Here is a 21,391-nt window from a genome sequence, read left to right as displayed (position 1 = left end):
TTTCATTGGAGAGGCAAATGTTTTATTACTCTGCCCCTTGCACTACAATAATTGTCACTTCAGTGCACCAGGTGAACCAGGTCAGGTCTTCCAAAGCCAAAAACTCCATTCATATTTTTTTCCAGTGGGTTAGGTTTTAACACCCTTTTTCGCTAAGAAAGCAGGAACAGTAAAGATGATGTGGGGATGGAAAAGATTATTTAAAACAAAAGATCTTATACAAACACCCCCAACTAAAGAAAGCTCCTTGAGGAATGAGTGTTATGGGTGAGTGAGAACAGGATGAGTGAGTCCTTTTCTTTCACTGGTGGGAACATTTTGGACCCCGTTCTGCATTCTTGCTACCCCCTTCACTCTCATTATCCCTTAGGAGTTTTTGGTGTATACAGAGTGGACTAAAAGGAATGGGCCCTGTTTTTCCCTTTGTTCACAAGCTCCTCATAAATACAAAGAGCTCCTCATTAAATACTCATCGTTTGTGCAGGGAGTGATGGAGACTGTAGTTCATTCTCAAACCAGAAGGGATCTAAGACCACTCCTGTGCTTCAGTCAGGGAGATTTTTAACCTTCTCTTACCATGAAGATATGGTCTTCAAGGTGGCACCATAGAACCAGACAGTTCTTGCAAAATAGGAATTCTGAGTCCAAACCAAAGCTGCAGATTCAGAACTGATGATGATGAACTTTCTGACTTTGTGTAGCAGTCTATAACTACTGGAAAAAGCTGACCAAGCTGGAGTCCTTGCATGAGGAACTCTGCCAACAGAGTCCGCCCTCTATAGATGCTTCAGTTCTGCAGAAATGGAGTGGTCTGGTTTTACCTTCCATTCCAAGAGCAACAGAGTGCTTTGTCGGTGAAACCAAAGGGAAAAGGGGGGACAGTGCTGAGCTCGCCACAACATTTTTTGAAAGGGGGACACAGGCCATTAGCTAGTCTGAATAGAATATATTTTCCAAATATATCCCCAGTGTGCTCCCTAAATTGAGAAGCATGGGGGTTTGAGAAAAGGCAGCACCCAGAATTGCATTAGGCCAACTTAATGGGAAGGCTTTTTGAGAAATTGATGGGGGTGGAATCTAAAGCATGTTGGAGTGCTAGCATTTGTGATTCGGGTGCATTCTGAGATGGCACTGGAAAGCAGAATGCGTCTTTAATACCGTTTTCCCCCTTCTCTGGCTAATCAGCCTGTGTGACAGTAACAGCTGGCAGTCTGGTGCTCTCTAGCTGTCCCCAGCCATAAACAGGAGACCAAGCATCACATGTTCTGTGAATCCCCATCACACACCCCACTCTTCTAAGACATTTGGTGTTTAAATCGTCACGCTCTATAGAAAATTCCAGGGGCTGATAGTTCAAGGATTAACAGTCACTGGCAGCCCAGTTGTATAATGTTTCATTCTTGTGCAATGTGAGCTCTCAACTTGATGAACACTTTAAAAAATGTTAATTGAAAACCTTGCAGTGGAGACTCTGAGAAGGCAGCCTGTTCCTGACTGATAGCTGAATCGGAAGTCAGACTCCATTAAAGTGTTTGTCTCCCTTATCAGTGTGCCTGCCCAAGCGTTTGTTTAGGCACATTGCATTTCTCATGCAGCTGCACTTCCCCTCCCCCTTCTGCTTCCCTGTCAGGCCGATATTCTATTACCGTGGCAACGAGATGATGGCAGTAAGACTTGGGCTTTACAAGGCTCACTACTGGACCTGGATCAACTCCTGGGAGCAGTTCAGTCAGGTAACAGAAAACAAAACCCCCTCGTTTAGTTCATTTCCCCCATTCCCAGTTGCATCAAGTGACATTTTCCTCATGGGGGGGAAAAACCCATTAAAGGGGAATTCGAAATCATTGGCATGTCCCTGCGCTCCATTTTAAACCAGCCTTTTATTGGAGACATTGATGTGTCATTACTGCTGGATCTGTAGGATAAAGGGAAAGGAGGAAGGAGACTAGTATTTCAGCACCTTCATATTGAAGTCAATGTCATTCCAGGGCAATCACAGGAAATTGTCCTCTTGGGTTGTTTTGGATGTTGGGGTTGGTTTTTTTTTTTTTTTTTTTTTTTTTTTTTTTTAGCCTCTAATATACTCCAACGTTAAGCATCTTTTCTTGATCAATTCTTACCAAGCTCATATGTCACACCATTTGGAGTGTTACATTAAGTTGTTGGTGTGGATCCAGTGTCTGATATGAGGAATTCAATGTCCCTCACTATTGACACGAATATAAGGCTGCTTTGCTAAGCAATGCATGGAGAGGGAAGGAAGTCCAGCCGACAGCAGCTGTACTGTGCAAAGAACTGCAGCCGCTGAAAACAGAGCACTTGTGTTTCATCTCTTACAAAAGCATGCTCCGACCTAAATCATTCTAAGACGTAGCACATTTTTGAGCTCTCTCGGTTGATCATCCCTTTGTTCTAAGTGATACTCTCTTGCTGTTTTTCTGATTTTGTATCTTTCTTGTTCCAAACTTGGGTAATAAACTCTGGGGCATTTCACAAATGGCAGCTCACCATTGTGCCATGCTGATTATGCCCTTAAAAGTGAAGTAAATGTGCTATGGCACAGCTCTCAGCAATTTCAACAGCAGGCTGGTGGTACAGGGGGTTGTTTGTAAGATTATGACTATTTGTTATGTATGGGAGGTCCTCAGGGCTTCACAGGTGCAGAACAAAGTGCTGCTAGCATTTATGGATGTGAAAACAAGCATGTAGTTTGTATACTCAGGGCGAGCGGGGTGGGGGGTAGAGGCAGCATCACGGGAGACTTTTACATTCATGGCTGTAAACTTTGTATCTAGAAAGACTGTAAGGCTCAAAGAGTCAAAGTTGCAATTTTACATGGCGCCAAAGAGACTTACCAACTGGGAGGGAAACTTGCATCGCATACTTTACGCCATTGTTAATGTTAATGTTGTGATGCAAGATATTGTCGACACGTGTATGTGAATAAAGCTCGGATCTTTCAAGTGACATGGAAAGAGTGTGGAAGATTTTCACTGTGAGTGGGGACATTGGAAAAGGATGTGCACTTCCCATGTGTACACAAGACCATGTCAGATGTGAGTAACTGCTCTCCGTTGTAATATAAGCACATACACACACTTACACACCTAGATCAGAAAAAAATAAAGGCCTATATTGATCTAACCTGTTTGTACATGTCTGAATATGTGTGTAGCTGTGATAATGGAGACCAGTTACTCATTTCAAAGACTCTCCCACTGTGAGCAGTGGCAGTTGTGTAATTAAGGAATATTTCTTTCTTTCTAAGTCTTTGTTTAACTACTGGCTGATTAAAGTCCATAATTATGCTGTACATCAGAGAGATGATTAAAAATTCACTTGCTTTCCTGCAGCTTGTATCACATGTGGTCGATGTGGGTAAAATTGGAGCACATTAGTGGACAGAATAGCCATTAACAGCATGCAGGGGAAGCTGGGGCTGAAATTTGTTCCGATTCCTCTCATGTCCTCCAGGCGTTAATTACAACCCTCACCAGCTTAAAATAAATAAATAAATAAATAACTCTGAATGCAGAATATTTTTACCGTTCTGATTTTTGTTTTCTTTTTTGCAAGCTTGTCAGACATGACCGCTCCACAGTTCCTCCTTGCCATTACTGCTTTATCGGTAATATTTATATTGTGGTTGGAGTTATCTTGGCAGAGTAGGAGGAGCCAGTTTTGCTTGCTGGCTTCATTGCAAGTGGACTTTAATGTACACTTGTGTGACATTAGAAATCCTGATTGTCGACAGAACAGATGAGTTTGCCTTGCCAAGCCACTGGGGCTTTTGGCTAAGAAGGCAAGTTTTTACCTTGTCTAATGGTGGGGTCTCCTGACTGGCTCATTACCTGATTATCTGAGTCAGATGTGGAGATGTATTAGACTCCCTTTGAACTTGGAAGCCTTTCACTCATAAAGGTGATGGGGCCAAAGTCAGATCTGGTGAAAGCTGGTACAGTTCCATCATCTTTATTGGAGCTGCAACCATTTAAACAGGCCTGAGGTTGGCCAGATACGTCAAAACAACTCTCTGTTTATTTTCAAGAGGTTTACTTTACGGATAATTTAGTATCTTGTTATTTTTGTAGAGTTGCTTCATTGTTTCATGTTTCAGCCAAACCTCCATTTGCTCTTGAAAGCCCTTGTTAATTGGGAGAGGTTTTTTTTACTAAATATAGATAGTCTTGTCAGAATCCAATTTTTTTCTTTAATTTCAATTATTAGTATCACTTTTTTTATTTCTAAATTTTTACTGTTGCATGATATTAAGGGATGGGTAGGGTTGGGGCAGGGCTGTAGAGAACTCCCTGTGCCACTGAGGGGCCCAAAACACAGGTGCGAAGGAGGTTGCGGTCCTGACCTGGAGCAGATCCTACTTGATCAGGACTACATAGAGGAGGATGAGCCCCTGGCTTCTGGGGAGGCTACCCCACTGCTGAACAGTTCCCACACACCTGGCTGGTGGGTGAGTGAGTGGGGCCATGACAGCAGAGCTGCAGAGGATTCCCCATGTGGTCACAGGCCGGTGACACCCGATCCCTGCATGTGCAAGGTGTGGAGAAAGCGGCGAGCCTGGGAGGGCAGAGCGGGCAGAGTGGTGCAGGACCCTTGATCAGGATGGCACGGAGGAAGGAAAGCCCCCAGCCACAGCGGAGGCCACCCTGCTACTGAATGGTTTTGTCCCTGGGCAGGAGCCTTTCAGCAGCAGGGTGACCTCCCCCACAGCTGGGGACTCATCCCTCACAGGCCTGGTGGGAGTCTCTGCTCTGCCCTGCAGGGGCGCTGGAACAATTTGTACAGTGCGGGTGCTGAGAGCCATTGAACCAAACTGTAACCCCTGCGTATGATGGAAACCACTTCAAGCCAGGGGGTGCTGCAGCACCCTCAGCACCTCTAGTTCCAGCACTATGCTCGCCTGCTAGGACCGCAGCCTCCCCCACACCTTGCTCCTGCAGTGATCCAGTGTCACCATGCAGGAAGCCCTCTGCAGCTCTGCTGTCATGGCCCTGCTCGCTCACTCCCAGGACTGCGCTGCCAAAAGGCCGGTGACATTGGATCCCTATAGGTGCAGCGTGCGGGGGGGGAGGGGCAGGCTGCACTCATGCTATTACTGATGGATGCTTTTTTTGTGTTGATTTCAGTGTCAGCTGAAATTGACATTTACCAACATCTATCAATTTAAAACGAATCCCGCCAAACCAAAATACAGACAACTTATGCGATTTTTAATTCATGCTTGGTGTGCTTTTGTTTTAAGATTTTTAAACCTGTAAATGCCACTGAGCAAACCAGAATCCAATTGATGTTAGGATTGGAAAACATCACATTGTTATCCTTCTGGCCACATGTGTGTCTTCTGAACACCTCCATGCTTTTCACCGTCAAGCTTGGTTAAGAAGAATTTGTGCAAGTTTAGGAATTTTAGCCTCTCACCTGGAAAGCTACTGGCTTGATTGCAGTGTTAGGCAGCTAAGTAATAAAGTATGTGTAAAATGGAGCACAGAGGAGACGCTTACAGACAGCTAACCCCAGGAGATAACTCGGTTGTGCATGCTTCTCCCCATATGGCACTTGGAATATTTACACTGCAAAGATCCCATGCCAGCAGTCCACTGATTTATAGTCTCTTTGCCTTATTAAACTCTCATGACATTAACATGCTTTAACTGGTACCCATCATCTGCATTCTAGTTTGGGATTCAATTTCATGTCATCAGTCACAAAGATGAAATGTGTTGGTTTTTTGGTTTTTGTTTTTTTATCCTCCAAAGCCAGTATTTTCTAATCCGATTCCTCCCATAAATCGTTATAATCTATTTCCTAGCACTACAGGACTATTTGGTGTTATCTTCCCTGCTATTTCTACTTGATTATTTAGATAACTTATATTCATGAATGGCTACTCCCTTAAATAGCATAAGGGAAAGAAATATAAATCCACTCAGCGGAAATAAGTGAGACTAAGGACTTGATGGCACACACCACTCCTGCTTGTAAATTACATGGGACGCTCAGATGAGGAATATTTACCTCGCTGCCATTTTTGTACAATAAAAAGCCTTTGTGATTTACAAGTGGTTCATGTTTATGCAATTTGAATTGTCTGACATCCAGGAGCAGATGAATAGGACAGAGATAAGTGAATTTACTGAGAGAATATATTTATATTTGTAAATAATTTGAGATTTAATACATATTCTATTCCCGAGTGAGATTTGGTTCTGGACTGAAAAAACGGAGACACGGAGAAGTTTAAGAATTCTTTAGTCTCAGACTTCATTGGAGAGTCAGTAAATAAATGATTCCACAGGAAAAATACTGCATTATTGACCCCTGGAGTTTAAAAAGACGCTGTGAGAGCACCGGAAGTGTAGTCTGCAGCAGGGTGACAGAACCTGTAACTGGATTCACCTGGCAGGCCTAGGGCCAGACTTTCAGCTGCGGTAAGTCGCAATAGCTCCATTGAAATCAGTGCAGCTATGCCGCTTTAGACCTGCTGAGGATCTGGCCCGTACTGTCCTTTGGTGCTTATGGCTCTCCGAACGTAGGCTCTTCCACGGCCCTATCGGCGCTGACAACCTTCCAGCCAAATCCAGTAGTAATGAACACAGCAGTGTACATGACACATCCAATGCAAATTGGTCAGAGGCTCTGTGTCACCAGTCAAGTAGGGTAGTTGGCTGGAAATTGAAGCTAGACAAATTTAGACTAGAAGTAAGGCACAAATATTTACCAGTGTGGGTAATTAACCAGGGCTGAGGTGGACTCTCCACCATCCAGATTTGGATGTTTTTCGAAACTACATGCTGTAGTTCAAACAAGAACGAATTCCGGGAAGTCTCCTGGCCTGTGTTCTGCAGGAGAGCTGACTAGATGATCACAGTGGTCCCTTCTGGCTTTGGAGTCTAGGAATCACACCCAACTGGCATTCGGTGGTTGTGCTGAAAGCCAATTCAATTGTAAGCTAGAACAGCCCCCATGCACCCCACCACTTTGCCTTACAGCCTTCTTTTTGTTGCTTTTCCTGCTGCATTCCCCTGCCATCCCTGTGGCATTTAAGTTGCATGTGTTTGGCCCAACCACAGAATACCAAACAGATACACCACCACTTGTGTGTATATCTTGTATCACATACCGCTATTTGTCACCACTGCGTTTAGCCCAGAAGAGGTCCGTGAGACGAGGCAGATCCTGGAGGACAGGCAGATTTACTCTACCCACTCTGAAACATACGCCTCCTGCTCTGATTGCTCTCCTGCTGCCCTGCCCAGCTGATCAGGAACAATGCTGAAGAGTTTAGAGGGAGGGAGCTGCATTTAGCCCTCCTCTGTTGGGAGGACAGGTCAGCTTTACGCAGGGTCGGGGGGAGGAGAATAAAGGGGAAAATTGTGGATTCCTGAAGGAATCTACTGGCCTCTCTTTTTTGAGGGGTAATTAAATTCCTTCCAAAATCCCGATTTTAGTGGTTCATTAGAGGTGGCAAGAACTTGAGTCACCAGGAGGGTAAAGCTCTCGCCTCTGCTTAGTCCTGAGATCACTCCCACAGAGCATACCTCTTCGGTAGCACTGGTGAGGTGACCTTAACTGGATCTTTGCCAAAATATTTTTTAAAAAGCCCTTTGGTTTAGTGGATTGGGGCTGATAAACTTCAGCCTCTCTACTGTCGGCTTAGTATCTTGTTAGTAGTTTTCAGTGGTTTTTCGTAAAGGGTGTGTTTGTGTGTGTGTGTGTGTGTACACAAACACACCCTATTGCTTCACTGTAAAATGCCAGCGGGGTTATTTGTGCTGCGGTCTGTTCTGATTGCCCTTCTCATCAACATGAAGGAATCGATAAAGCCTTTTCTGTGAGGGGGGATGTGAAGTCAAGTAGAACCTCACAAATAATGACATTTGATTGTGGTCCTCTGAGCATATGAGCTAGCTATCGATCGCTTCTGCTTGAGAGCCGATGGAGACTTTTCGATTTGCCCCTTTTCTCCACTCCCTTCCAGACAGTTAACACATTAGAAGCGATTTTTGTTCAACAGGGCTGAAGCGGCTGCCAAGAGAAACCAGCACCAGCATTTTCAGGTGTTCGGTCACTCTGAGTTCCAATGCTGGAGGCTTTTGCTGAGAACTGCCACGAGTGAGAATCGCTGCTTTCCAGTGCTGTGGCAAGGACAAGAAGAAAGAGCAGATTGCTGCAGTGTTGGGGATACCTGCCTCAAACAAGCTGGTTTTTTCCTAATATTAATATTTGTTTTGTTGTTCTGTGTTCTGAGCATTGGAATGAGGAAATGTTGGCAAGGAGACGGTCCAGTGTTTGCTGTGCCACTATCATAATCCACAGTCACTTGTAAATTCAGAATGCTCTGGGATAGTGCCAAGGAGATGAATCGCCAGAGGGCTTACATTAACACAAGTGCTGATTCCATCGCTTGGCTAGGAGCCCAAAATGGCGAACTGTTGGATTTGTCTCATGTCATTATTGACATAACATCTGTGGGCCATTTACTCTGGAAATTGAGTCACAAGCCATATAATCAACAGTCAGTAGTTCTTGCTGAGGGGCTTGCAGTGGGGCTAGAGGGGCAGACACTCCTGCCCCCTTAAAAATCCACTTGTCCTGTCTGGAGGAAAGGTTTATTTTTATTTTTTATATGAGGAACTCAATGACATTCAGTGAAATTTCTCTTCACTGTGCAATGGTACAAAACATCATCCCTGTCCAGGAGATCTGGTCCACTAGCAGACTTGCTTCTGGTTACTATTTGCAAGTAATCTGATGCTCTTTTAGTTGGCTGTTTCTAACAAGGCACAGAACTGTGCCTAGCTGTAGACACATCCCTCGTGTTTTTATAAGTGTGCGGAAAAAGATCAGAGAATTTGTCTAAATACAAGCAATTACCTTTCTTCTTTGTGAGGTCACTGTTTATTGTAAATGAACATCTTACCTCATATAAGGTGCAGAGTAAACTATATTAGAATTGTGCAGGGAATCAATAGCCAGTTAAAAGCACATTGTTAGTAACAGGCTCTCGTAACGAAAATGTTTAAGGAAACAATATAAGTCTAATGATGGTTTTGGTTTTGTTGTGGGGAGGGCGGGAATTGGATCAACCCATTTCCCTTAAAGGGATTCTTCATTCTTCTCCTGTATGAATTTCATTTTTAAGTGAAGCTGGCCATCTGGAACTCAGCAAAAACACTGGGCCAGATGTGCATCTCGTGTAGATCAAATCTCCACTGATTTCAGTGGAAGGATGTTGATTTACACCAGCTGAGGATCAGGCCCACTGTATCTAACATTAAAGCCTGCAAAGCTCTTGGTTTCTACGGCCTGTGTGGTTAGCTTGTCCTTTTAAAAAGGAATGTCTAATTTGCCGAAGAGTGGGAAATCATTCTGAAACAGTGGCATGATTTCAAATTCCCTAACAATCTTCACCAGTACAAATATCTAGAAAGAACAGTCTCGTTCTTCACCAGTCACGTCTGCTTCATCAGCACTCACTCCAGCTTGTGCAGAGAAGGCAGAAGAACCTTCTGTGAGGCAGGAATGAAAAGTAGTAATTCCTTAAATCCTGATAAAGGAAGATCTAGGGACAGTCTCCATCTCACTTCCCCCTCTCCCCTCCTAAGCAGCATACACAACCCTAATCTACATGTTTCCCAAGACACCAGAGGCACCGTCCAGATGTGCAAATGTGTGGATTGTCTGTTCCTGAAAATTCTTCCCAAATCTCAAGCAGAATTGATTAAAAATTCTTTGCTCTGGAAAAGGGAAGCAGTGCAGACAGAGCATCCTAGACTTTCAGTTTATTCATAGAGGCTATTGTGTAGTTCCCTTCTCAAGAACTGGAAACAGCATTGAATGTAGGGAGAGGCCGAATTACTATTTTGATATTTAAATAGTCAAGTGATTTTCCTGCAGAATATAAGCTGTTTTACTGCCTCTTAAATTGGGCAGTGATACTGCTGGTGTCTCAGATAATGTCAGGTTTCAGCAATAGGGCTCCATCAAGAGGCGGCTCAGAATGTCCATTTTAATGGGAAATTGGGGTTTGATGCATTGTATGTAACCAACATTTTTTTTCCCATCAGCACATATTAATATCTCTGGCAAAATCTTTGATGCCATCAGACCTCCTCACTTGGCTTGTACAATGGCAATGGCTGTGTCCTCAGTCATCCTGCTAGGTATTGTGCTCTGACACCTAGTATAGCATCCGAAGAAGTGGGCTGTAGCCCACGAAAGCTTATGCTCTAATAAATTTGTTAGTCTCTAAGGTGCCACTAGTACTCCTGTTCTTTTTGCGGATACAGACTAACACAGCTGCTACTCTGAAACCTAGTATAGTGTATATATAATATTCAGGTTATTTATTTATAATGTTTTTTACAGCCTCAGCCCTGCAGTCAGACTGACGTGAGTGAACCCTTGAAGTAGATGGGCCACACAAGCGTTCAGGGTCTGCCTGTGCCGTTTCTATTGCAGTGCTGGGTTTTGCAGTTGCAAATGGGGCTCTGGCTAAATTGACTCATGAACCAGGTGGAAGTGTGCCCGCTACATATGCCTGCGTTCTTTATAATGGCCACCAGAGGCTTGAATTTTTAAATTGGCAGTCATTGGTTTTGAAAGCTCTTCATGGCAGAGGACCTGGCAGCATTTGAGACCAGGAACCTTGTCCTGATGGATAGCAGCACTTGTTCATCATCTGCCATTAGGGATCCCAGCACAGCCCCATAACGTCCTGTCTGGCACTCAGATGTATGCCGATGGACCTTTGCGCCCAAACCGCTCTGACTGCAGGATCAGGGCTTTCCTCAATAACCACCCTGATGTTCTGGGTCCGTCTGCCCTGGAACCTGCTTTCCCCGCTATCCATCTCAGTCCATCCCTCCCTATCTTTAGAAGTCAGATAACAACTGTTTTTCCCCCAAAAGGTGGTGGTGGGTTTTTTTGGAGTGATCGCAGTTGGTTCCCTATTTATTACCATCCTTCTGGTTTGTACTGGATCCTTCCATTTGCTGTTACCTCTTCCTGTCTCTTTCACTTACCTAGATATTTATTATGTCAGGCTCCTTCCCATTGGATCTCAGGGCCTGGACTTCTAAGAGGATCATTTTTAACTGTTGATGTTGTATTTTGATGGAGTGGTTGTTATGCTGGACAGTGCCGTCCGAGGAGATGGAGGGGGAATATGATTTTACTTAGTAGTTGATATGCAAGTAGGAAAGTTTTGAGGCCATCTCTGGGCCACAGGTGGATTTTGATGTCACACCGAACATCATAGAAATGATTTGTATTTCACTGTTTATTTGTGGAGATAAAGTTGAAAGGCTTTAGAATGTAAATGGTAGTTTCAGCCACATTTTCGGGGTGTTATTTATCAATGTCACAGAATGTTATGTTTGAGGGATTTTCTTTTTCCCTCTAGTAAATTAGATTTGAAGAGGGAATTGGCTTTTGAAGCTAGAGAGACAGGTAGCTTTTTGTTGGTTCTGAGACACCTTTGTTGAAGACTTATTTCTCAGGAATCGGGGGATATAATCTGGAACGTGTTCTGGAGCACCTCATTTTGTGAATTACATTTCACCATTTGCTTCTCATATAAGCAGAGCAATGTAGAAGCAAATGCCCAAGAGAATAAATTCTTCCCTCAAACTAAAACATTTGCAGTAGAGGAGCAGTGTATCAATTAGCAGGCACTTAATTAAATAGCTTGTTTGATTTGCATCCAAATTATAATTTGTATGTTATATCTGGGCTTTGATACCTTTCCGCTAACTGTTCCATGTATCTTTTTAAAGTTAAATTCTATTTTCCACTATCAAAACCTCATTCAGTCTCCAAGGTCTATGGTATGAGAAGGTTAAAAGGTCAATCATTTTTGTATCCATTTAAAGTCCATTATTAGTTGCCCGCTACAACCTATCAAGCAACTCTCTTATTTTTTCCAGCCACTGATTCAGGAATCTATAGCTCTGTGCAGATAAATGGGATTTCATGGGCTTCTAACCTTCTTGCTTTATTGAAAAGCAGAATATTAACTGCTCCGCTGACCAGCTGTCCATTAAAAACATACAGGATATTTTTAGAAAATTGTTTGCCAATCAAATCCTAACATCTGTGGAGAGCCTTTCAGTTTGTTTGTTGTTTTATAAGCAAATGGTACAACTGCTTTTCACCCCCCCCCCATTTAAATATTACCATTTACCTTCTCTCTGGGTCTCTGTCCATGTCTCAGGGCATTATGAAGTACAGTAAATAGCGCAGCATGTTAGCTGGAATTGTAAACCTGTGAGGTTTAACAAGTCCATTAGGTGCTAGTTCTTGCTAGTCTATGGGGCCTCCTGCTTTATTTTCTCTTCAGTGAAATTAGCACTTAAAATTTTTTGCTATTCCCAGAGCTAAAAGTGTTCTGTTAGCCCGTAGGACCGTAGGCCAAGCTCTAAGTTATTAGGGAGTTGACATCTGGCTAATAATTGGCTGGAGTTCAGGAGACACACAACCTGGCAAAGCATACAAATGCACAGATGCAGAGAGCTAACTGCTCTGGATTTCTGAACAGACAGCTCTGGGTGTCCCTGGGCTGGTTATTGAGGACTTAACCCATTGATGTGAGCAACTGGAATGTCCAGATACTTATGGTCATCATACCAGCCGCTACTGCTGGGGAAATCCTGATTTTTGCTTCCACAGAGTTTAATGATGGGCACGGGAGTTTTTTTCAGACCTAATGCAGATCTTCCAGCCCACCTAGCATTACCAGCTTAATAACCTAATACCAAGACTTCGAGAAGCTGTAAATCAGAAAGACAAACTTCTTTTTTTTTTTTTTTTTTTTTTTTTTAATTAAAATTTACAGCTTTCTTCAGTGAAATATGCCTTTGGGTCAGATTCAGAGAGACACTGAGCTTTAACATTTCCCATAGAAGCTAACAGGAGTTGTGGGTGCTCATTGTCTCTTGGGATTATGCCCTTTAATTTTATTGGATTTTTTCCCCTTTATAACATTGTCACCAGCCAATCAGAACCCGTCTATGCAGCTCTGTACTGCAGTAATCAAAGGGAGAAGATGCTTTTCATGTGCAGAGTTATGATTAAATGATCTCCCCTTTTGTCTTTCATTTGCCATTTCATTTTAATGAATATTTTATAGAGATGATTTCTGCTTTTTAATAGTACAGAAATGTGAGTCCTGCTTCAGTTCTCCCTCCAGTTTTACACCATATCAGCTCCAGTAGAGTTACTTTTTTCACCCCAGCATAAATAACAGAAGAATCCAGTTTGCAGACTCATAATCAACTTCGGGTTAGAACTTCTTTAAAAAAAAAAAGTCACAGTTAATAACGGGAGAGTGGGGAAAGTGGTCTTAGCCAAAGTCTTGAGAGCTGAGGAGTTCATATTTACATCTGTTATTAAATAATAAATTCAACCCCGTTCTCTCCTCTCACATTCCCAATGACCCACTTCGTTCTCTCCAATGCAGGGTATTGATTTCTGTCCTGGGCAGAACATTTCTGGAGTAACCACCCATACTCAGGAGGAACACACCAAACTGCCTCTGCTCTTCCACTTGGGAAGGGATCCTGGGGAAAAGTATCCGATAAGGTGAGCCAGAAAGACACACATGGAAATGTCCATTGCTGGAAATGGTCCGGTCCAGAAGGGGCTCGGAAGTGAGGTGGCAGGAAGCTCTTCAGCGAGCACATTGTGACTTTAACACCAGGCTTAGTTCATCTGGCATTTACTCTCCTGTCACAGGTGCATTTGGTCCCATTATTTCACTGACCTGACTCTCTTGATTGCTGGACACGGTGGGCGAGGGAATATTATTTTTTATTGTACCAACTTCTGTTGGTGAGAGAAACAAGCTTTCAAGCTTACACAAAGCTCCTCTTCCGGCTAGTCAGGTTCTGTTTCATATGGGTAAAATAAGCTGTATTAAATGGTCATCGTGTCATTGTGAGCATGATATTGTTTTCATGTCTTGCTGTCCATCGTACTAGTTCATTATTAATGGTATGTATTTTGTTAATTGAGGATTATTTTGTCTTAAGAGGGATGTGAACAGGCAAATGCACCGAATGAAACTGATGTGGCAATTGTGCCAATCTAGCAGTTAAAGCAGAATCCACGACGATCCTATAGCTATGGGTGGAAAGGAGACAGACGTTTCTTAGGGAACAAGTGGTGGTGGAGTACAAAGATTACATCAGCATAGATATCCCCTTGGGTATGTGGCAATACCTATTTATTTATCAATAGACTTGCTAGCTGTTTCTGAAAATCAGGTGTTACACCTCAGAAAGCTTAGACTGGTGACCATAGTTCTAAACTAACAAATAAAGAACAGAACAAAATATAGTTTCCAAATGGTTTGGCCAGACACTGGGTTGGCACTTGTCCCAGCTTGACTTAGACTATCTAGTGGCTCTTGTCCCATGTCCAACACCCCTTACCTTTTGTGTCCCATGGACAGGACTGACTCTAGGGTAGCTGCAGAATAGCACATCAGTGAACGTGCACACCCAAGCTAGTCTGCTGTCTGCGCTTGTTCTCCAGGGCCAAGCCTCCCCTTTCCCATCGCAGCACATTCGGAGAGGTTTTGCCACCAGTGCCTTCCCCCTGCGTTCTGTGATGGCGAGTGGGAAGCTTTCAAGCCTGTGGGAGCTTCCTCAGAAAGTAATTGAGTTAGTGGCCCGCCCTCTGCCCATCCCGCCCACTCTTTGGACTACGCTGGTCACTTAATCTCCCATAACTGTGTCACTGCAACCTGCACCTCTAGCAGACTTCCTGCCCCAAATGATTTCTGCAAGGGTTTAAGCAGGCATCAGCTAACCCAGCAGAAGGTGAATCTGGCCCTGTGAGTCTAATTACAACCACCCTACGAAAAATCTGTCTGGGCTCCACCCTTCTCCGTTGATTAGGAAGAATGTTATGGGGGTTTTAGCAAGGTCAGATGGCGGACTGGGATATGCTATCTTTTCCATTTCCATTGGCTCTGATTTATAGAATGTATAAGTAAATAAGGAGGAAAGTGGGGCCGCCACGACCACTTGCACAGAAATGGTTTTGTGCAGTGGCTTTTACAGCGAGATGTTTTCTGAACTGACAGGACTGCAATTATTCAACCATTTTAAATAATTGAGTGGATGCACTCACTCCATTATTTTCAACAGCACTGAGCCTGTACTGTCCACTAAGTGTTCTCACTAGAGAGAGAAGGGGAGAAAAAATATTTTCACTTCTCTCTCTCCTAACAGATGAGCACCTAGAGGTACATTACACAGTGTATAAAACTCTCCAGAATCCCATTGCATTTGCTCCCTTTCTATTGCATTTCAGCACTAATGAACAAACCAAATCATATCACATCTTATTCTTTGCTGCTGTGTTTTAAATTCAGCTCAGTAAAATTACATTACTGGATTGGGATTCCAGATGAGATTATATCCTGTTTGGTTTAATGGCTGTGTTTTTTTGCGGAAGGTGGAAATCACCCCATTCCAAAAATTAGATAATCAGAAATCTTATCTTGGCTATGTTGGTCTGTGTTTTGAAGAGGCTTATCTGGGAGGTGTCTGTCTGCAGGGCACCTGCTGCCTGATAGTTTAAGCATTCCTTTCAACAGCCATGTTTTGAGGATTGAACTAAATTCCAGTGATACATCTGTAGTCATTTCTCATATGGTTCCATTGCTTTCTGGACACACACAAGCTGTTGCCTTGATTGAATTTCATGGTAAGATTATGACATGATTATGGAAAGCAGTGATGTTATTTGATATGCAAACTATAATGGAAAGGATATTTTTAGTAAATGAATATTCCTTCCTGCAACATGTAATGTTACTCTTCTCTTGTCTCTGGTCACATTGGAAACATCATGGAAAGTAGGTCTCCTATCCTATGTAGTACTTAAATTATCCTCATTTATGGGGATGTTACTGTTGTAGCTGGTGTGTATTTTTATTTAGTTTAATTATCCCCTTTGGCAGCTTGCCCATTGGGAGTCCCTACGTTAATGCTCCTCAGAGGGAAACCCAGCATTCTGTTGACAAAAGGGTAATTTAACTCCGTACTGGTCCCAGTAAGAACCTTGATTACCTGCATCTCCTTAGCTCTTGTGTGGCAAGGATTGAACCAGTTTTGTGTCTTTGTCATCTGAGATGTTAATGATCATGTCTAAGAAGGCTGAGGGACAGATACTAATTTATGTCTTATGTTGTTTTTTGTAGCTCTGGGTGTTTATTTTTTAAAACATAAGATCATACATTAACACCGACAATGTGGGGGAGAAGCATTTCTCTAAGTCCAAGCAATATTCATTCTCCTTGCAGGACACAATGCCTAGTCCTTCAGATTAATTTAAAACTACTGGAACTGTAGAAGGCCTTTGTTACAGAATATATCAGAGACTGGACTAGGTGATTTAATAAGTCTTTTTCTTTATTAAATTCTTTGATTCTCTGAGTATTGCACATCCCACAAGTACCATACAGGGAAAGGTTCTTTCCAAGAATATGATGCATCCAAGTAACATTTTAGAGAGATTAAAATAATCTGTTGCTAGCACCTTCAGAACCAATTGTGGGGGAAAATACTTTATTCACACATGCCTATATTAAGATGCTTTACAATACTCACTAAAAACACAAGCAAACAGCAAATAAAACTAAACTTAGCACAGCATAAAATACAATAAACCCAATACAAACTGCAATAAAGAAGGTGTTTGGAGTCAAACTCTGAAGGTGCAGAAGGAATTGTCAGGATAAATCTCCAGAGGTGCAACATCTTAACAAGCCAGCACAGAAAGCTAAAGCCATTGCTTGTTATTAATGGCAGTCAGTACTGCCATCTGATCTGAGTGATTGATCCTCATTCAAACTAGGAGTCCCCTAAACTCTGGGCCTGGAGAAGCAGTGACCTCTGATTTCAGTCAATACAGTTGACTAGAATGGAGGAAACAAATGGAATCCACAAAATTGACTGATATTTACTAATGATTTCAGAATCCAACAGTAATGTGTTTAAAACAGGGTTTACAAGAGCATGATGAAAAATCCTAGAAACCATCAAAGAATTAACAATGCTAGTTATAGGGCCAGAAAAGAGAGGAAGAAGCTCCGGGCGGAACTGATAGGAGAAAGATTAGCTGCTCTTCTGTCAGATCCTGACTTCACAGGTCAGGGCAGAAACGTCAGAACGAGCAAAACAGCTAAACTGGTGTATAATTTCACTCAGGGGGAAAGTTATTCTGGATGCTCGCCATCTAACCAGAGGGAAACAGCAGCGTCTGCATTGAGGGAGAGCACTGGGAAATTACCTGCAGCCCAAGGAGGAGTGCCGAGGAAAGCATTAAAACTATGAAAAAGTTGCTGAGAAGTATGGTTAGACGCCTCAGTCAAGACAACAGGAACCTGCTGCCTGGTATCAACCAAGCAGGTGTTAGACAATGAAAGATTTGCTAGGAAGCACTCATATCCGGCACATGCCTGGAGTACTTCCAGCAACACCTCTTGCAACAAACAAGTCATCCCACTGCCTGGGGGGGTCTGAAGAGAAATATGACTGTGGAGGATAGCTTGTCGAAGTACATCTGTGGGCTTTTGCCCGCTGTAATCCACACGTGGTACCTCTGTGTTGCAGTGAGCCATTAAATCAACCTCTCCTTTAGTAAGGCTTATATAAACACCTGCACGTGTTTCGATGAGTAACCCTCTTAGCCGAGAGTGACGCTTCACAAAAAGGAATATTAAAAGAAACAAACTCATGAATGAAGTTCAAGTGAAAAATTATCTGAAAAGGGCAAAGTTAGCTAATAAAAAGGTCCAGACAATGTCTAGACATGTGAGGGGCTACAAGAAACCGCTGCCTCAAATCAAGATTCACAAATCAGCATTGAAACAAATACAGAAATATCAGGTGAGTAATCACCATCATTTTTGTTTAAGTGGCCCATAATGAAGCAGTGGACAGTAAAAGGCTGAAAAGTCAGCAAACCTCTCACAGATTATAGGTTGTATAGCGCCTCGCACAGCGGGGTCCTGGTCCATGACTAGGGGTAGCTCCTAGGTAGCATGTTAATAATGCTACTACTGCTAATAATAATAGGTAGGAAATAAACTACTTCTGCCTTTTTAAAATCAGCAATGGGAAACTGCCATATGGACAAGGTTACAGAGCAGGCATTAACTTATTATAAGGCTCTACAACTAGAAACACCAATAGTGCAACTCCTCCAGCCTAACCAGCCATTGTAGAAGAGTGTGGCGAATAGTGCCACCCTAATCTCTAACGCTACAGGGTGATAAGATTCTCAGAGACAAGTGGATCTCTGTCACTGCCAGGAGGTCAATACTCCTGATGATGGACCATATCAGATTTGTTAACCACAGACTGTGCATTCTGGAGTAAAATCATCCATGCTCCGATGACTGAGGAAGGGAAATACAGTCAACAGGAGGTTTGGAAATGAAATTAGCCATTTCCTATAAACATAGGGCAGAGGAAGAAAAGTCCCACTGGCAGATGACACAGGAGAACCCCCAGCAATGACCTGCTACCCCCAGTGATAGGTCCTGGGAGCAAAAACAAAACTTAGCACCACCAAGTAATTAAGATGATGTTTAAAAAAAAAAAAGTGAACAGAGTTTGAGCATAGAAATTTCTGGTTATCAGGGAATAATAACTGTAAAAGCAGCAGCACCACCTATCCTCCCACTTAACCAATGCACTTAGCTAAACAGCAGCAATAAGGGCTCAGATGGAAAAAAGACAATACAGGAACGCTCAGCTCCAAGGCAACATCTGGTCTAGCTCTACCCTATTTCACAGCTGTTTTGACTGAGGTGCGAGAGGCTGTGACTTGTCTGAGGTCATGCAGTGATCCTGGGGACTCTGCAACCGAGGAACCGCTTGTTTTCCAGGCCTTGGATAAAACTGCTAAACCACACTCCCCCCTTCTTTCTAGGATCGCGGCGTTCCCTGTTTAACATGTGCTTGTTGAGCTCTTCTGAAGACAGAAACTTGATGTAGGAGGTGTGGGGGAGGGGACTACCCTTCTCATCTTCTGAAAGATTTAGGGCTCATCTGGTGTTTCCATGCTTGGTAACACCTAATCAGTACAACACTTACTTCCCTTTCCCACGTGGGAAGGAAGGTGATGGTATGTTTGGACTGCCTCTGCTTTCCACGGGGAGGAAGGGCTAACTCCAGACGAACACCCTGAATCAGCCGGGACTGCAGCTCAGTTCTACATGCCTACACTTGCCACAGTCCAGCCCTCCCTATGGTTTCCTTTTATCCAGTGTTATTGCAACAGCATTTCTTACGACACTCTATTTAGAATTTAGGAGTAGTAGCCCTGTCTAAATGGATACGGTCCACTGTCACCCACATGGTAGATAGATAAGATGTCCATCTCCAGAGCTGCCACTGATACTTTGTACAAGGGCTTCTCTCCCTCCCTCCGCCACTGCCCACCACTGCCATGGCAAAGATTTGAATAGCAATAGTGCTTTAAAATCTGCATTTGATCAGTGTGTGCAGCTTTCATAGACTTTAAGGCCAGACGGGAACATTATGATCTTCTAGTCTGACCTCCTGCACAATGCAGGCCACAGAATCTCACCCACCCACTCCTGTAACAACCCCCTGACCTATGTCTGAGCTATTGAAGTCCTCTTGTGGTTTAAAGACTTCAAGGTGCAGAGAATCCTCCAGCAAGTGACCCGTGCCCCACGCTGTAGAGGAAGGCGAAAACCCTCCAGGGCCTCTGCCAATCTGCCCTGGAGGAAAATTCCTTCCCGACCGCAAATATGGCGATCAGCTAAACCCTGAGCACATGGGCAAGACTCACCAGCCAGACACCCAGGAAAGAATTCTCTGTAGTAACTCAGATCCCACCCCATCTAACATCCCATCACAGACCATTGGGCATATTTACCGCTAATAGTCAAAGTAGCCAGCACACGCTTCAGGGACACGGTAAATTCTAAAGTTAGCATTTAAACAAAAGTGGTTTAAGCGGGTCCAGTACTAACAGCTGAGAGCCAAGGAAACACAATTGTTGGAATTAATGATAATATGGGAGACCATCAAACACTCATTTAACCACACATTCCTTTATTAAGTCCAAAGGCCAAATGGTAGTTTATACAGTTGCTCTAAACATGTCCAACAGCATAAAGAATAAGCAATTACAACACCCAATACAGTAACAAAGTATTTCATAAGCATGTGATTAGTATGCTTACAAACAGACCAGACCTAGGGAACACTTGTCTATTCCTGGCATGCTCCAGCATGACAAAGAACCGTCACATTCATAACTTTTTTAAACCCCTTCAACAAACAATGTCCTAGGTAATTAATACTTTCACTAACCACCAGTTTGAGAGAGTTCGCCCTTATTTCCAGTCTTAATCCAGATAAAATATACAACCTCCCTTCTCCCCAAGGTGTCTCCTCTTTCTCCTTTCCCACCCTACCTGCTGACCAATAGCTTTTTTGTTGCACCTGTGTTCCCATCGGTCTTCCTTTTTAAGATAACACTGGTAACCATGTTGGCTCCTTCGAAGACAGATTTTTTTGTCTTCTTTAAAACCATCGGCAGTCCCCCTATTGGTCAGAGGCCCTCTTTTTGGAAACTTCCCCGTATCTCATTAGTTATTTTTTTGAACCAGACATCCTCTCTACTTAATTTCTTTTGCCTTATAACTTGTTTCTTTCAAGGGCTTCCTTTTACTTGCTAGCCAGGGCCTTTCTTTACAACACACACATTTCCTTAAGCAAATTTGAGCTAACTCTGAGTCCCTAATTTTGTATTTACTCTATAACGATGGTCAAACAAACAAACAAACCCAACACCAGAAAAAGAAGAGCAGTTAAAAATAGGCTGAGATTAATTGGACCAAATGGACAATCCTTTTGCTGATTGCTGGAGACAGCCAGCCACCAAGAAGAACCGGATTGACATACTCAGGAAGGGGGGTGCTCCCCAGATGAGCCTCTGAATTCAGAGAGAGCCATCTAGAACCTCAGACAAAAATCAAGGACAACATGGTTGATTGCAAGTGCCTTGGAGAGAAAAGGTGGGAGGCAGTCACTCAGACCTAGCGCATTGTAGGCTTTCTATGTTGTCAGCAGGAGAACTGTAGAAGGAGTGTGATAATTTTGCGCAGCAAGAGCCAAAAGGATTTAAGAGCAATTGTATTAAAATGCCCCCAAAAGCTACCAGAATAAAAGATGATTAAAATATGGGTCTCAGGGTTGTTTTTTTTATTCTAACCCTCTTCCCATTACCCTTTGACGTCATGCCTCCTTCCAGTTAGTGCAACTTGCTGCATCTAAGAAGCAGAGCCCAGACCGGTTGTCTCCATCTCATCTAATACAGC

The 21,391-nt window shown here is 43.2% G+C and overlaps 1 protein-coding gene across 3 annotated transcripts in view; it reads left to right on the top strand.

Moving 5' to 3' along the window:
* GALNS (galactosamine (N-acetyl)-6-sulfatase) overlaps positions 1 to 21,391 on the top strand; it is a 65,739-nt gene that overhangs the window by 32,581 nt on the left and 11,767 nt on the right. For 2 of the 3 annotated variants that reach the window (XM_005292220.5, XM_005292222.5), the window contains exons 11-12: positions 1,631 to 1,733; positions 13,478 to 13,599. In XM_005292220.5, the coding sequence (XP_005292277.2) occupies positions 1,631 to 1,733; positions 13,478 to 13,599 (225 nt within the window). The remainder of the gene's footprint in view (positions 1 to 1,630; positions 1,734 to 13,477; positions 13,600 to 21,391) is intronic. The other variant, XM_065567339.1, reaches the window with a different exon arrangement.

Source organism: Chrysemys picta, chromosome 14, assembly GCF_011386835.1.
Source record: "Chrysemys picta bellii isolate R12L10 chromosome 14, ASM1138683v2, whole genome shotgun sequence".
Taxonomy (NCBI): domain Eukaryota; kingdom Metazoa; phylum Chordata; order Testudines; family Emydidae; genus Chrysemys; species Chrysemys picta.
Note: the sequence above shows the minus strand (reverse complement) of the source record. Positions and strands in the feature narration are given on the sequence as shown.